Genomic DNA, 15,998 nt, shown 5'->3' on the forward strand with positions numbered 1-15,998 from the left:
CAGGCAACCAGTGGATAGGAAACATTATTACAATCCAACTGGTATTCCCCTGAGTCACGTCCAGCTCAATAAACAAAAAATATAATTCTAACCAAAAGTCTTCTTACAGAACTGCTATCAAACGGGAACCATCCAAAGGGGCTGATCGCGGTGTTTCGTGACCTCCCGGACTTGGAACCTGATGACTCCAAGCTGACGTCACTGGCCCACGCCAGACTGAAGGACCTGCGGAGTAGACTTGAAGATGCCTTGCCTGAGAGCCATATTGTGAGACTTGAGTGAGTATAAAAAAATAAATAAAAAAAATATACTTTATTTCGGACTTTACATACATATCTACTAACCTAAAATACAAGAAAGAAAATACTTAAAAGCTATAAAACACCATAATGGCACACACTTAAATGCTGATGGGTCCAATGCTTTATAAAGCTGCTGTCCCACCTATCAGCTATTACGGCCAGGATGCTGTTGGTGCTGGCACGCACTCTGCAGTGCGTCGCAGCGCACCGTTTGAGGAGTATGGCGTGAAAGCCATCTACCTGCGCGTCCGCAAACATACCCGAGGCACTGCAGAAACGCGGCAGCCCCAACAACAACCTGAATGCATTATTGAACTGAATGCGTAAGGCGTCCAATGATCGTTGCGAGTGACGTTGCGTATAACAACGGTAATTATCGTATTTAATGTTAGCCGTTTGAAATGTACTAAGGCGTTTTGAAGCTACATCCTCAGGACAAGCGGAACCTTCCGTACTATATTTTATTGATAAAAAACATGAACATAATACCTTAAACGCTAAGGAGCATTGGTGTGTCTCAACGCTCTTTAAACATCGGTCAGCAATTAGTTGATGAACTTAAATTATAAAGGGTAGATAACTTACAAAGAAATAATATATATAATAAGAAAAATCATTCACAAATTTACACCGGAATCTCGGTAAGAATTGAGTGCAGGTAGACTTTATTGTGTCATTTAAATTGTTCATATTTATTTGTGATTTAATGTGTTTTGGTAATGTCTTAACGGCCTCTGTGGTCCAGTGGTTTGAGCGTTGGGCTCACGATCCGGAAGTCCCGGGTTCAAATCCCGGTGAGGACAAATCACAAAAATCACTTTGTGATCCCTAGTTTGGTTAGGACATTACAGGCTGATCACTTGTTAAGAAATGTAAGATGATCCACGTTAAGCCGTTGGTCCCGGTTATTACTTACTGACATAAATACCTAGTCGTTACATGAGTCATGTCAGGGGTCTGTGGTGGCTCAGTAATAACTCTGACACCAGGGTTGTTGGGGTTGGTAATCCACTTCACAATCCACACGATAGAAGAAAAACTATATATCGGTTTCATGGAAATGTTTAGACTCTGGAATTTGAGCGTTATCTAGGGTCTCACTATCCGGTATGTCCTATGCACCGGTTCACCGCGTTCCCATTCTGTGCACGAGGCCTAACCAGCGAAGCCTGAATAATTTAATTTCGTCAATCATGTTTCAGTCGAATATTGTGTTTTGAACCATGACGACATTTACTGGATGTGATTACCGGTACACGTTTCTACGTATCAGGTTGGTTGTCACGATAAAAATAGAAATCTATGGTTGTACTTAGGTGCCAATACAAATTTTAAACATTATAGGTAACATGCAGGTCAACTAAGTAAGCATTTTATTGGTGCTGGAATGTGTTAGATAGAGGATCGCCTAGGCAAACATATCGCGATCAAATTCAGAATGTTTCAATATTAAAATTAAAAACAAATAAAGTCTTAAGTACTCTCGGCGAACTGGCAAGCGAAAAAGAAGGTTTTAATGAAAGTGAAAGAAGCAAAAGTGTAATATTATTTATATATTATTATTTTGTTTACGTATATTATATTTTGTTAAGTTTTGTTAATGTTTTGTTTTCAGTTTTGTTTTATATTTTTTCTTTCACGTCAAGATAACGGCCTCCGTGGTCCAGTGGTTGAGCGTTGGGCTCACGATCCGGAGGCCCCGGGTTCGAATCCCAGTGGGGACATATCACAAAAATCACTTTGTAATTCTAGTTTGGTTAGGACATTACAGGCTGATCACCTGATTGTTTGAAAGTAAGATGATCCGTACTTCGGAAGGAACGTTAAGCCGTTGGTCCCGGTTACTACTTACTGACGTAAGTATGTAGTCGTTACAAAAACCATGTCAAGGGCCTTTGGCGGCTCAATAATAACCCTGACACCAGGGTCGATGACATTGTTATTCCACCTCACAACCCACACGATAAGAAGAAGAGTCGAGATTAGCCGGTCGATTCTGTTCTGTCTGGCATAGAATCAATATTTTAGTATGTATTATCAAATAACTATTTTCGCTCGCTTCAATACCTTACAATACCCAACGAGCGACACAGTTGAAAGCATTTTCATGCTGTTCAATAAAAAATATTTTACTTTTATATTAACTGTGACTGTTATAATGCAAAGTGACTTTTTACACAGACATCATTTTTATTATTTATTCAATGGGTATTAAACTTATATTTTTACGTCATTTGCTGCTCATGGCATTAACTACTTGGCCGGACAAATAAGAGGCTCTGAGGGATTTAGCACCTTCTGTGATGGACCATTTTATGGGCGATGAGCTTACTCGTATCACTATCATTGTAAGCTTCATCATATCCATCTAAGGACTTCGTATCAAAAGTGGTTTCAAATCTTCTAATTTCTTGTGTCTCTACTTTGACTGCCCATTCCGTTATGAATTACAGGCCTGACTTAATGTACCTACGCAATACGTATGTAATTAGAACCTTGCATGATCAAGGGCACGAAAAAAAAAGATACTTTATTCGAAGGAAGTGTATCAGGATCGGAGCAAATTAAATTACATAGTCTCTGCTGACCCCGGTGGGAAATAGGCGTGAGTTTATGTATGTATGTATCTTAACATCTCCAGCGAGCGAAAATTGTTCGAGTATTACACCGAAGTTATTCATGTGATAGTCCCATTTTAGGCCATAATAAAAATAATGTTAAGCCCACAATACGTTATCTAATTATTAAATCCGGTCACACAAAATTAATAGGAAAATTATTTCAAAATCGTATATTTTCGTTCCTCAAGAGACATTAATTAATCATCATTCATCTACCGTTCTGCTTTTCTTTTATAAAACTCATTTATCAACTGGAAGTGTTCGTAGTGCCCATCAGTAACGGAAGGTTCTTTTTGTTTTTAGAAGCTTAGTTAATACAAATTAGTATTATTAGTACTTTTTTGATATTTATGGATACTAGCTACATGACTTAATGTACATACGTATTTACGACAAAATTCGGACGTTTTTTTTATAAAAAAAAACTCCTTAGCGAATCCGATTATATTACTTACATATTATTATTTTACCACCAGGCCATCATCAGCCGAGTCTTCAAGGACAGATGGCGCTTCAGATAACGAGGAGAAGTTGGCACCCTTCAGGGAGCAGGTTCAGACGGTGGTCAGCTCGCTTGTTGATGACAGCCTTAGTACCGAACCCGACCAGGGGAAGGGAAGAAAAAAGACTGTACAGGTAAGATGTATAGGCAGCTTATATTCGTCCCATAGTCAGGGCTGCCGACAAACAACCAGGAGCGTATGGAATGTACTCGATTTACTACTCCAAAACCAACCCAGAATTTTCGAGCCCACGAAAAGCCTCCGAACTTGGCAGTAGTCAGATATCTAAACAAAATCAGTATTGAAAGATGTAATAATGCCAACCATCTTATGTAAGTGCTATAATATCCTTTTCTTTTATTAAGATTATAGAAGGTCTTTTAAAAGTATTCCACAATATCCAGAGATGCTGAAGGACCCTTTAGCAGTTAGTAGAATAACCCAATCGAAAGTCAATATTCAGTTGCGATTTCAGTCAAAGCAATCGGGGTTAATACTCACTCAGCACAGATATTCACAGTCGGGTAATCAAATTCAAATATTCCTATTAGTAGGGCTGTGTGTTCTTTTCATTTGATTTACTACGCCCGGCTGATCAGACTTGCGTTTCAAACATCTTCAAACAGTTCAAACTTCAATTGCGATTCAATGGACTCCGCAAACGATGTCATTAACTCCTCCAATAGAATCTTGAGCAACAAGTTGCTCATTCTAAACTGTGTCACTAAGAACAAATTAAAAAATTCAAATACAGCCCTAATAGATATTAACTTTACTTAATGAAATAACACAATACAAACTCATAACAAGAAGTACCGGGGCAATTTGAAACGGTAATTACACAGGCACAAAACCTAATTAAAAACTTTCGCCTGCAAGTTAAGTTTCTGCCTTCTAAATGGGTGACTGTAGCCAATCAATAATACATTAATCAAAAATTTATCGTTTTGTTACAGGAAGTTTTTCTGGAACACATCACTCATCTTAGGATATGTATAGAACATAATCGTCTATATAAGGTTAATGTTAAGCAAATTGAAGACGCAGCTAAGATTATACTAAGTACTGCTAAGGAGAACTACGAAAGTCGGACACGACATCCGCCAGTTTTAATATACGGGCCTGATGCTTCAGGAAAGACCACTTTGTTGACGCATTTATACACAAAAAGCGAGGAAATTTTTCCAAAGCCTATATTGAGGATAATAAGGTTTTCGGCGTCAACGCCAAGGTCAGCGTATAACTTGGAGTTGTTGCGAGTGATGTGCCAACAAATATCGATAATACTGAACATTCCCGAAGGTTACTTGCCAAAAGATGCGAGTTTCGACCCGTTGTATATAAACAATTGGTTTCAAAGTCTGTTGAAGAGGTGCGAGGATATGGAGAACGAAGTTCTGTTGATATTCATCGACAACGTGCATAGGGTCAATCCCTTGGAATGTGATATTGTAACAGGGTTGTCTTGGCTACCGATGTCGTTACCAAGAAACGTCTTTCTGGTATGCACTACAGCTGTATCTCTCGAACAGCTGCAACTGACGCCGGCACAGAAAGAAAAGTTTAAAGTTCAGAATTGCTACTACCTATTGGATGCTATAGAAGAGACCTCGGAGAACAATAGCTATGGAGACTATATCGATGGTGCCTTTGATAACTTAGAAGCAGTGTTTGGATCTAAAGCGTTTAGTAAATTAGCTGGTAAATACCTTGTCATTACGTCTATCTTAACTTAAACGTTTGTTTGTAAGGAAAAGCCAAAGCTATTGGCTTTCAATCTTGACAAAGTAACTCTTTCATTGAAGAATTTAAAACCACATTTCCATACTTTACCGATTGTTAAACGTTCAATCACTTCTTCTAATATAACATAATATAACACCTTATTACCCGCAAGTGTAATTTATACAACAAAAATATTAACCTCTAGTATAATTTATACACTATAAATATTAGCTTCCAGTGCAATTACATCAAAAATATTATCCTCAAGTGTAATATCTACATCAAAAATATTAGTAACCTGGAACATAATTTCAGGTTATATCACATGTTCAGAGTTTGGTCTGACGGAGCTCGAGTTATTGGAGTTGCTAATGCCCACCAGCAACAGCGATGCCGTCATCACACTCAAAGACTCTAACTTCAACTTCTCTACGGTTTGCGTCGCCAAGTACATGATGAGTAAGTCAACTGTTGAAATTGTTTTCTATATACATACCTTCTATATGCCTGGAAATCCTGGCGGAGATTACTACTCAGAAATAACCCCGCCTATTAAAATTTACTTTTGCCTTTCAAACTGTATCTTTGTATAGTATTTTGTATTAAGATTGAAATTGTGATAAAAGCAAGGATATTTTAGGGTATGTACTGAAATTGATTTTCTTCAAGACAAAAACCCAATTTAGTCATTTTGTTTATGACTGATGGCATATTTCGTTCTAATGTAATAAGCTGACTAGATAGAAGTTTTGAGGAGAAAACACAGCAAAACTCGCTCACGAAAGACAAATCTCGTATGAATAAATGTGATGCATCAAAGCTCAAAATATTAGTCTTTTGTCTTTGTGCGCATTCTTTGTTACTCTTATTTCATTTTCGAAGCAAATATTGGCAAATATTTTCACGGAGTTCTCCAAAGGTCTTTGACCTACGAGTTGATCCATTGAATATTTTCACATACGAATCCCCTTTGGCAGGTGAAAGTTTAGAAGCTCATTTAAAGTATAATTTTACATCAACTCGGTATAGAAACTTCCCTTAATGACAAACTTTATTAGACGTGAGTAGCGAGTTGTGCTACGTACACAAAAACTAAGTAAAACAAAGTTTTTACAGCTTGGTCTAACTTAGAACAAGTTGTACAGAATGCAATTACCAAGTTGAAAGTGCTAAGTTAACTCGGATGAAAAGTAAACACAATAAATCCAAGTGGTTAGTTAAAACTGGAGTGGTCGTCAAACACTTTGTCTTTTTGTCCGGGTTGGAAATGTGTTTACACTACTTGTAAAATTATGATGGGACATTGTCTTTCAGAGACTTTGTTCTCACTGGGCGCTGTTCCCTCTTAACACGCTCAGAGATGTGCCGTTACTTTCGCACTCTCTTCTTCTTTCTTTTTCTTTTCTTTTCTTACTCTTTAATATTAATAGGCTGCTTCTTTTTCAAATTGTTCTTTATTCTGGTGTTATTTGTCCAAAGGTACAATACTATACAAATACACTCTATTGCACCAAAATAAAAAGAAATAATTACAAATAGACTCTTAACTAAGTACATCCCAAGTAGCAACCGATTGTCTTAAAAGAGAATTGTAGATATCTTGAAGGCAAGTAGACTAAATCAAACCCTTGTCTTGGATAAGTCTTATATGTCTCCAAGATATCCCTCAAGATATCTTGAAGATACAGTTTAGTAAAAGTGGGCACATACTTTAACTCTTATACAAGACAGACTTAAGACAACGCTAAGTCAGACTTAAACCCTACTTTAGACAATGTTCTTGCATATTCTAAACTTAGAATTCTTGTAGTATCACTTAATACCAAGAATGTATACTTGAAGATATCTACAATACTTAGTTAAGACTATAGGATTGAATTGCACTGAGTCAATTGTAACTTAACGAAGTAAAACTTCAGATCATACTAAAACGATTTTTACTTCACGCGTCTTTATTTTAGAATATAATGGCGAACATTTATATTAACACAAGAAATGAAGACTGTAAGAAAATGGCGTCTAAAATATTTGTTAAGTTGTTTTAACAAAAGGTTATTCTGCCGTTTCACATACAGGAAATTATAAACGCATGATTGTTTCTCGTGTAAAATCGATAGAAAGTGTTAAAAAACAGAAGGGCCTTTAATATATCAGAAAAATAATAATAAAATTTGGATTGATTATTCAGCAAATAAAAAAAATGGTGACATATAGTATAGAGAAATTCATTTTCTATTAATATGTGACAGCTGAACGCAGTAATTGTTACTACAACAGGAATATATATTAATTTACTTCAGTTTTTGACGATAATATTGTCAAAAAAATATTACATGTTTTCTTCCTGTAAATGCAAAATGGCGTTAAGTAATATTTTTCTAAATGAAGTAAGACTTTAGAAACAATTGATTTCGTAAGAATCAGTTTAGAAAAGTAAAGTCAAGTTGCACTTCATCAAGTACTAGTTAAGATAAATTTTACTTCAATTGTCTAGGAGTATACCAATTTAAGACAAAAAGTATTTAGTGAATTCCTACTTAAAACTCTTATATCTAAAGTGATCCTCTATTTTGATTTAGTAAAGTAATGTCGTAAAATCATGTTTGTTTATTCTGTGCCAGAATCATCTATGTAACAAGTAACAATTAAAATCGAACAAGCTTAAAACCTATGGAAAGTATGTTTGTTTGAGAGGTAAGTTTTTCGACTCGTGGAAGATAAAAAAATATTGTTATGCTGAGTTCTTACTTGGATAGGAATGTGATTTACTTAATTATTTAATATTTATCACAATTGGAACTAACAAACATGAACTCAATTTGCTAATGAGTCTCCGTGCATACATTCTCATAGGTACCTACATGGTTCGCTGACGCAAAGTAGGTACGATCACCGCGCTTCTAATTGCCAACGGAAACAATGTGATTATTGTAAAAATTAACGAATATCCGTTGAATATTGTATATACGAAGAACCCTTGCAATTTGATTAACGTCGTGTGTGTGCGCGGTAGTTTCTAATCCCACCTAAAACATTATTGTTAAAAAAGGCGGCCAAATTCCCGATGTCTTTATCAAGCTAAAAAATAAAGGAATCAAATCTAATGCCCACTTTAAATGCATTTAACCATACACAAAACTTAAAATAGATATGTTTTGTTTATGATTGTGAATAAAGCTTAGTTAAAAGTAGGTACATTTTTAAAATTATTAAAAGAAAGAATGATAGAAGAAAGAAAAGTATCTAGACACGCGTTAGCGTGTCAAGCCAAGTTCAAGAAATAGAACTGGCGAGCCGCACCGTGTGTATTATTACACGAACCATTTGGAGCCACTTTTGACCCCCTCATAAATCAAAAACTATTTCACATAAACGTATCAAATTTGGCTCATATATTGAGACTTGTGAGATACATATAAGTGTTCTAAATTTCATAAGCTTATCTCAAACGGTTATTTAGATATTAATGTCCAAAATCCTCATTTTTTGACTGACTGACTGACTCATTTTTATCAAAACTCTAACCCAGTTCCAGATGACCTAGAGAGTTAAAATTTGGTATGCAGATATGTAATTAGATGAATATAAAGGAAAAAATAAAAAAAACTGGCAACTTTTTAATAATTAGATTCTATCATGAACGCTTAACATAAATACCTAATTAGTGCCTGTACCTAACTATAGATGTAAGAATCAGTAAGTAATCAAAACTCATGACAGCCGGTCTTTTTGTGGTAGGTATGTAGATTAACTTAACATAACATACAATCACGCCTATATGCCCTATCGGGGTAGGCAGAGCACTAAGTGATCATAAAACCACTTGATGCCACATTTGACAAGTACTTTAAGGGTAGGTAAGCAAGTTGGAACATGTGTTTAGCAGTGATAGGTTGTCAGCTTTTCGCCCACGATACAACACAACTCTCATCCATTTTACTGGCATATTATTTTACCTATAAAGTCGACTTTTAGTTTTGAATTTGTCTTTTTAAAAGGACCCACGCGTTACGAAGATATGTACTTACCTACAATAAGACAGATCTTAGGCTACAATATATTATCTTATGTTATAAGAAGATATGATATGTTATACTGTTACTTATAAATAAATTTCAGGACTGACCATTGAACTTGGCACCCATTGAGATCTCACTTCTTTTGTCGTTGAAGTCAACAACCAAAGCATTGCATAATATTGAACTTGGCTCTCATTTCACGTCTATGTTTTTGATTGGATTTATTTATTATTAGACTAATAGGTACCTAATTTTATATTTGAACTTAGCAGGTTTTAATATAAAACTCGATTTTTCATAGTGTAGTGTTGCCGTGCCCTTAGACTAGGTTAGACTAGCTTAGTCATTTTTGAGAAGATTTGTGCGAGACGTAGGTACCTGGGCCGCCACGCGCTGGATCGGATTTGAAAAACAGGAACTTACGATTTTTTTGCCAAAATTAAATGATTGTGTTATACCAATCGATATAAAAAAAATTATGGCAATGAAGAAGATATCGCATCGCTAACAAAAACAGTGGGATGTGCATTATCACAGGTTAGTTTTCTGTATTTAATATTCTGCCTTCGAAAACCACCAGATCCTTTTATTATTTGGACTTCATCCATCTTTCTGCTTGCTTCTATTTCGATTTTATCGTCCATTGAATAGACTTTTCTTATGTTTTACTTATTGTAGTCAAAAACGAATAAAACAGTCTTGTATAGGAGCAACAAATAATAAAAATTGCCTTAAGTATATCTAGGCAATCAATTTTTACTTTACAAGACTAAACTGATACTTCACTAAATCAATTTAGTGTTAAGTGAGCCTTTAAATAATCTGAGTAAAGTAAAAGAATACCTGTAGACTTAACAGTAGGCTGAGATAAGACTAAATAGTTTTGTGAATACTTAACTTGGTTTTGTGTATTCTAAATTATCTAAAGTAGGATTTTTTGAAAACTATATAGTATTAAAGAAGGAAATGAATTTATGAAGTCCTAATAAGTCCTATTTGATTTGGATAAATCTCACTTTAGCTAAAGTTTAGACATATATGACTTAATCACAATTCTTGATTGCTACTTGGGATGGCAAATGGCGGCCTTATCGCTTAAAGCGATTTCTTCCAGACAACCATAAGGTGAGGAAAAAATGTAAAAATTGAATGATTGCGGGTACAAACTATAATTACAACTTACCAATAAATACATGTAAATAAATATATGACTACATACAAATATATATACATACCTAACCTATATATATATATATATATACGTATGTAAAAAGAACTTTATTACCTAACCTTTATTCATATTCTGTGGCTCTTGAATTGCTTATATATATATATATGAATAAAGGCCACAGAATATGAATAAAGGTTAGGTAATAAAGTTCTTTTTACATACGTTTTGCGCATTTTACTGCTAGGAACGGCACGCCAGTGAACACACTCCATCGGTCTGGTGACACTTAGCTTTATACTACATAGATAGATAAATACGTTTTCTCTTGGGGATATTAAATTATTGTACCGCCAGAAGTACCGTGACATTAGCTTATGTAAATTATTTATTTTTATATTACCTTCCTGTAACGGAAGAATTCGAGGTCAAACCCTGTTTTCGTTTGCTACAAAGTTGCACAATAATGTATGTATGTAATGTAAACATATCAAATTGAAGTACGGCTTAATATTAAAATATTCATAGAATAATATTTTACTTCGTAATACTTTAATATGAAAAGTTTGAATTAATATTTTCCTATCAATTGATTTTCTTCTCATATAAAAGTTGTTTTTCCTCGTAGCTTACTTAATATCAATCACAGTATTCTCAGTCTTGCATGAAAATGGGGTAATTTTGTATATAAGACTGATGGTTGTATAAAATGGGTATGATGACAACATTTTATAAAATTAATGTCAAAAATAGCGCAGCTACGCATTTTCTGGTATAAATGGCACCTTTTACACATAGCGTATACTTATGATAATAATAATCCTTTACTACTAACGGCTTAACGTGCAATCCGAAGCACGGATCATCTTATTTTCAAACCAAGGCTAACAAAGTTATTATTGTGATATGTCCCTCCGGGTTTCGAACTCAGGACATCCGGATCGTGAGTCCAACGCGCAACTACTGGACCCCAGAGGGTTATGAAATAGACTATGAAATCATAAATATCGTATTTCCTCCAGAATCCCTAATCTGCGAGAACGTGGTATCGGGCCGTCTGACATGGCGCTGGCGCGCGGCGGCGGCGAGCGCACGCGCTCGGCGGCGGTACGTGCGCGTTCAGAGCGCGCTGCGGGACGCGCATTCCGACCTGGCTGCGCTGCACTTCGCTAGCTTCCTTCAAGACGCCGATGACACCGACACTTCCGAAGCTCAGGAACCTGGTAAGAACAGTAATTTAGTTTATTTTGGACTTAAGTGTCATTTGAGTGCCTCATGACTGGTGAACAAAGACCCGACTTGGACGCTTGCCGGAGGGACCGAACTACGCACAGCCCCGTCAATAATGCAAAGAAAGGGACGCCTTTGCCCAGCAGTGGGATCTTGTAGGTTAGATTATATTAAATAGAAATGTAATTTATTCGTCGTAATTGATGCCAAAATGATGGAAAAGTGACATCCTACTGGACTCTACAAGGTCGTCGACGTCTAGACGTTTGCAACGATAGAAGAACGATCTAGACTCCTACCGGACCAACTGTCAGAATTATCCACAAGACAAAGATGGTTGGAGAGAGAACAGAGACATAAATAGGCTATTAAAAAAACATCGATGCCAATTCCTGTGTTCATGTCATTATTTTTTTATAAATTGCAACACAACAAATATAATAAAACCGTTGTCGTACAAACTACGACAAACGTATACATTCACCTGCTATACGTACAATCAACATAGGCTCACGATCGATATATCCCAATTGGGGTAGTCCTCTTATCGTGTGGGTTATGAGGTGAATTATCAACCTCATCAACCCTGGTGTCAGGGTTATTATTGAGCCGCCAAAAGCCCCTGACATGACTCATGTAACGACTACATACATACATCAATAAGTAGTAACCGGGACCAACGGCTTAACTTGCCTTCCGAAGCACGGATCATCTTACTGTCGGACAATCAGGTGATGAGCCTGTAATGTCCTAACCAAACTAGGGATAACAAAGTGATTTTCGTGATATGTCCCCTCCGAGATTCGAACCCGGAGCCTCCGGATCGTGAGCCCAATGCTCAACCACTGGACCACAGAGGTCGTTAATTGACTTGTATCCATCGCAAGGTGAACTAAGCACCCATACCTCAGCGCGCTTTCTGTTAGACCAACGTGAACGTTTTGAATATTTATTTACTAAAAATAACTTTTCTCAATAGCGATTCAAATGAACATTGCATTATTCATTTTCCACCATCCGCGTCAACACGCGTTACACATGTAACAGAAACAATAATACTCTCTGTCTGTTTGCGTACCTACTCATCAAACCACCTATCAATATACGATGTACGTAAAACCATCAATCTTCCTCCGGCTTATTTTCCTAACTCATTGATCAACGACGGTGTCTATCCATCACGCGACCTTGCCACATTACGCGAGTAGTTCGTCTAAAGACACAGGCTTTCAGCAATCCTCTCTTTATTAAATCTTCACCTCCAGAAGCTCTACTAAATGTATCAAAAGGACTTCCTAAGAGTACTTTATCTTCAACAAAAGCGACGCGAGATCCCGTATACCGTTTGATTATTACATTCTCGTAAAAAGATAGGCGAATTTGCAAAGGCTTTTGTCGCGAAACGTTATTTTATGGAGACCCGTCCCGTCATGTCAATGAAGTGAAAAATATGTCACCATTTTTTTGCCTTATCTGCCTTTTGAGAAGATCAATCAGTTGCGTAAAATATAAGCGTACTTAGATTGACATGAACTTTTATTTCTTGCGTTGCGTTAACATTGCGACAAGACAATGGCTGAATATGTTTGACATTTTTTATATTAATATTATTTCTCCCCAGGTTGCGTAGACGACGACGATGCATTGCTAGACTCGACCCCGTTCCACTCGGGCAGTCGCACGGCTGCTGCCTTCACTCAGAGGCACGTGGAAGAGTCCTGGCTGCACCTCCTTCTGGCAGGAGACTTCTCCAAGCTGAAGGACTTGACTGTATGCAACTTTGACTTCCTGCTTGCTGCTGTAAGTATTATTATTGTATAAGTATTATATTATCACCATCATCAGCCGGAAATTGTTAACTGTTAGACACGGGTCTCCCCCAAGACTCGCCTCAATAACCGATCTTCCGCTGCCCGCACCCAACGGCGTCCGACCTTCAGGAAGTCTTCGGTCTACCTGCGTCGCGCTTTCCGGTCCACAGTCGCTCGAGACCCTTGCGATCCCATCGGCCGTCCGTTCTACGAGCGCTATATACATTTCGGCGTCAATAGATGGCGTAAGTGTAAGTAAGATGGTGTGGCTACCATTCGGTGATAGAAATTATTATTTTTGTCATAGATAAACTAAGCTAAATGAACTCATATTTGCCACAGGTCTAAAGAACACTTCTTTTTTTTGATTTGATGCAAGATTTATGTATGAAATAATTCAAATTACGTGTTTTGTTTATGTGTAAACTGAATGCGCTATACGTACGCTCTCTAGGTATCTGATTAAAACTGACTAGATTCCCGACACCCTTAACAGGTCCTGCAGAATAGAGGATCATTGTCAGCTTCCTAGCGTCATCCTCCTTTTCAGATAGTCTGCTTACCTAACATGAAGATCTAGAGAGTCAGAAACGCCACATCGAAGCAATTCATCTAAAAAGCAATATTGCAATTTGACATTTACGCATATAGAAGTGAGTGTACAATGCACAAATGATGATGAATTGAATGAATTGTTGCGTTGACAGCGACTCCCCCAACGGTGATTCCCGCTAAGGCGAGTCTCTTTACGGCGAGTGGCTCGACGTCGCGCGTTTTTTTTGTGTAGTACTGTCATAGTAAAAACTGTTTGGAAATCAGCTTTTCATCCATACAGAAACGTTTTTTTAGGAATTAAACCAGCAACACTAAAATTAGACAATGAGAAAACAATATTGATGTGGCCTTTTTAACCCTCCAGGTCCGGTTTTGTACATAATGCGACTTACTTTGACCTTCAGACCTGAAAACAAAACTGTCGCAATAACAGCCTAGATATAGTGCAAATAAAATAAACCACACTGTGCACTCAGAGATTAAAATACATAATGCATTAAACAAGTACTTTCATAATTGGTCCCTCTGTAGATGGATGTTGCTGCAAACTACAGTCGCTTAAAACGAATTTCCCAACGAAATTATACTAACCAGGGGGGCTAAAATGGCCACATCGAAGCAATTCATCTCAGAAAGCAATAATTTCATAGTATTTTTTTTTTTTTAAGTTTAGTAAAAAGTAACTTATTTGACTAGTTGGAACCATACCTACAATACCATATTCTATAATAATCATGCTATTTAAAAACAAAAAGGAATCCGTACTTTCTAAATGTGTATGTTCGTGACTAAGTGGCAGAGTAAATGGCACTACCGAATTCCCGAGTTCGTCTCTATAGCTAAGTAGCTAAAAGCGATTTTTGTACCGAATTGGCGATTTACCAGTTTTCAGCGGACAAAGGTGGGTCGTCCGAAGCCATATCAATTTTATCTGCGGCTTGTTGGCTGTCGATACGGTTCGCCGCCGTTCTGCGGCGGGCACGTCGGAAATAGAACCGGCAGGTCAACCGAAATAGAACCCAGAGAATAGGTCATACAGACAGTTTTCCCGATAGTGGGAAAATATTGAATTTCTATCTAATTCCAACTGTCAATAGGCGATAGTATTACCTTGTTGGCATGTTCGTAGGATCATAGGCCTACGTTTTTATTGAAGAGATTGTTTTTTTTTCTATCAAGATGCCTTTTCTTTGTGAGCCGAAGAATAATAACTTATTATAACAGCAGACTTCAATTACGTAAATTACCACTCATTTATTACTCCTTAGCTTCTCCTTAGTTAAGAAAACTAAAGATAAATTTAGCGTCTCTTGTTTTTTTGGAATAAACTGGTCATTATTTGTCTGTTTTCATTTTAAAAAATAAATGAAAATATAGTATGATTGTGACCTAACCCACGAATGTCTTCCGACAGGTACAAACAGTGACTATATCGTACCTGCGCTGCATCTTGGAGCACGTGCGCTGCTACATCCTCGACCGCGACGTGGAGCTGGTATACGGTGCCGTCCGAAAAGCCAGCGACATCCTCACTAGGGATCCCATGCAGCTCGGTGCGCAGGTAAGGAAATCAAATCAAATCAACGGCATACAAACAGTGACAACACCAAGTACAAACAGTGACAACACCAAGTACAAACAATGACAACAGCATGTACAAACAGTGACAACACCAAGTACAAACAGTGACAACAGCGTGTAGAAACAGTGACAACACCAAGTACAAACAGTGACAACACCAAGTACAAACAGTGACAACACTAAGTACAAACAGTGACAACAGCATGTACAAACACTGACAACACCAAGTACAAACAGTGACAACCGCATGTACAAACAGTGACAACACCAAGTACAAACAGTGACAACAGCATGTACAAACAGTGACAACACCAAGTACAAACAGTGACAGCAGCTTGTACAAACAGTGACGATATCGTACCTAGACTGCGACCTACATGCGCTTCTAAACCCTTGATTGCGACCTAGAGCTGGTGTACGGTGCCACCTGGAAGGCCTAAAAGTGTTTTAAATGTAACGCCTGTTAAAGTTTATATAAAATAC

General features: G+C 37.2%; 1 protein-coding gene across 1 annotated transcript in view; it reads left to right on the forward strand.

Annotated features, from left to right (window-relative positions):
* The window catches only part of LOC126367006 (protein qui-1), a 175,984-nt gene that overhangs the window by 101,284 nt on the left and 58,702 nt on the right, over window positions 1-15,998 (forward strand). Inside the window, exons 7-13 of the mRNA XM_050010355.1 lie at window positions 110-278; window positions 3,400-3,559; window positions 4,383-5,127; window positions 5,467-5,610; window positions 11,361-11,561; window positions 13,190-13,368; window positions 15,349-15,495. Of these exons, the coding sequence (XP_049866312.1) occupies window positions 110-278; window positions 3,400-3,559; window positions 4,383-5,127; window positions 5,467-5,610; window positions 11,361-11,561; window positions 13,190-13,368; window positions 15,349-15,495 (1,745 nt within the window). The remainder of the gene's footprint in view (window positions 1-109; window positions 279-3,399; window positions 3,560-4,382; window positions 5,128-5,466; window positions 5,611-11,360; window positions 11,562-13,189; window positions 13,369-15,348; window positions 15,496-15,998) is intronic.

The sequence above is a fragment of the Pectinophora gossypiella genome, chromosome 5 (genome assembly GCF_024362695.1).
Source record: "Pectinophora gossypiella chromosome 5, ilPecGoss1.1, whole genome shotgun sequence".
NCBI lineage: Eukaryota > Metazoa > Arthropoda > Insecta > Lepidoptera > Gelechiidae > Pectinophora > Pectinophora gossypiella.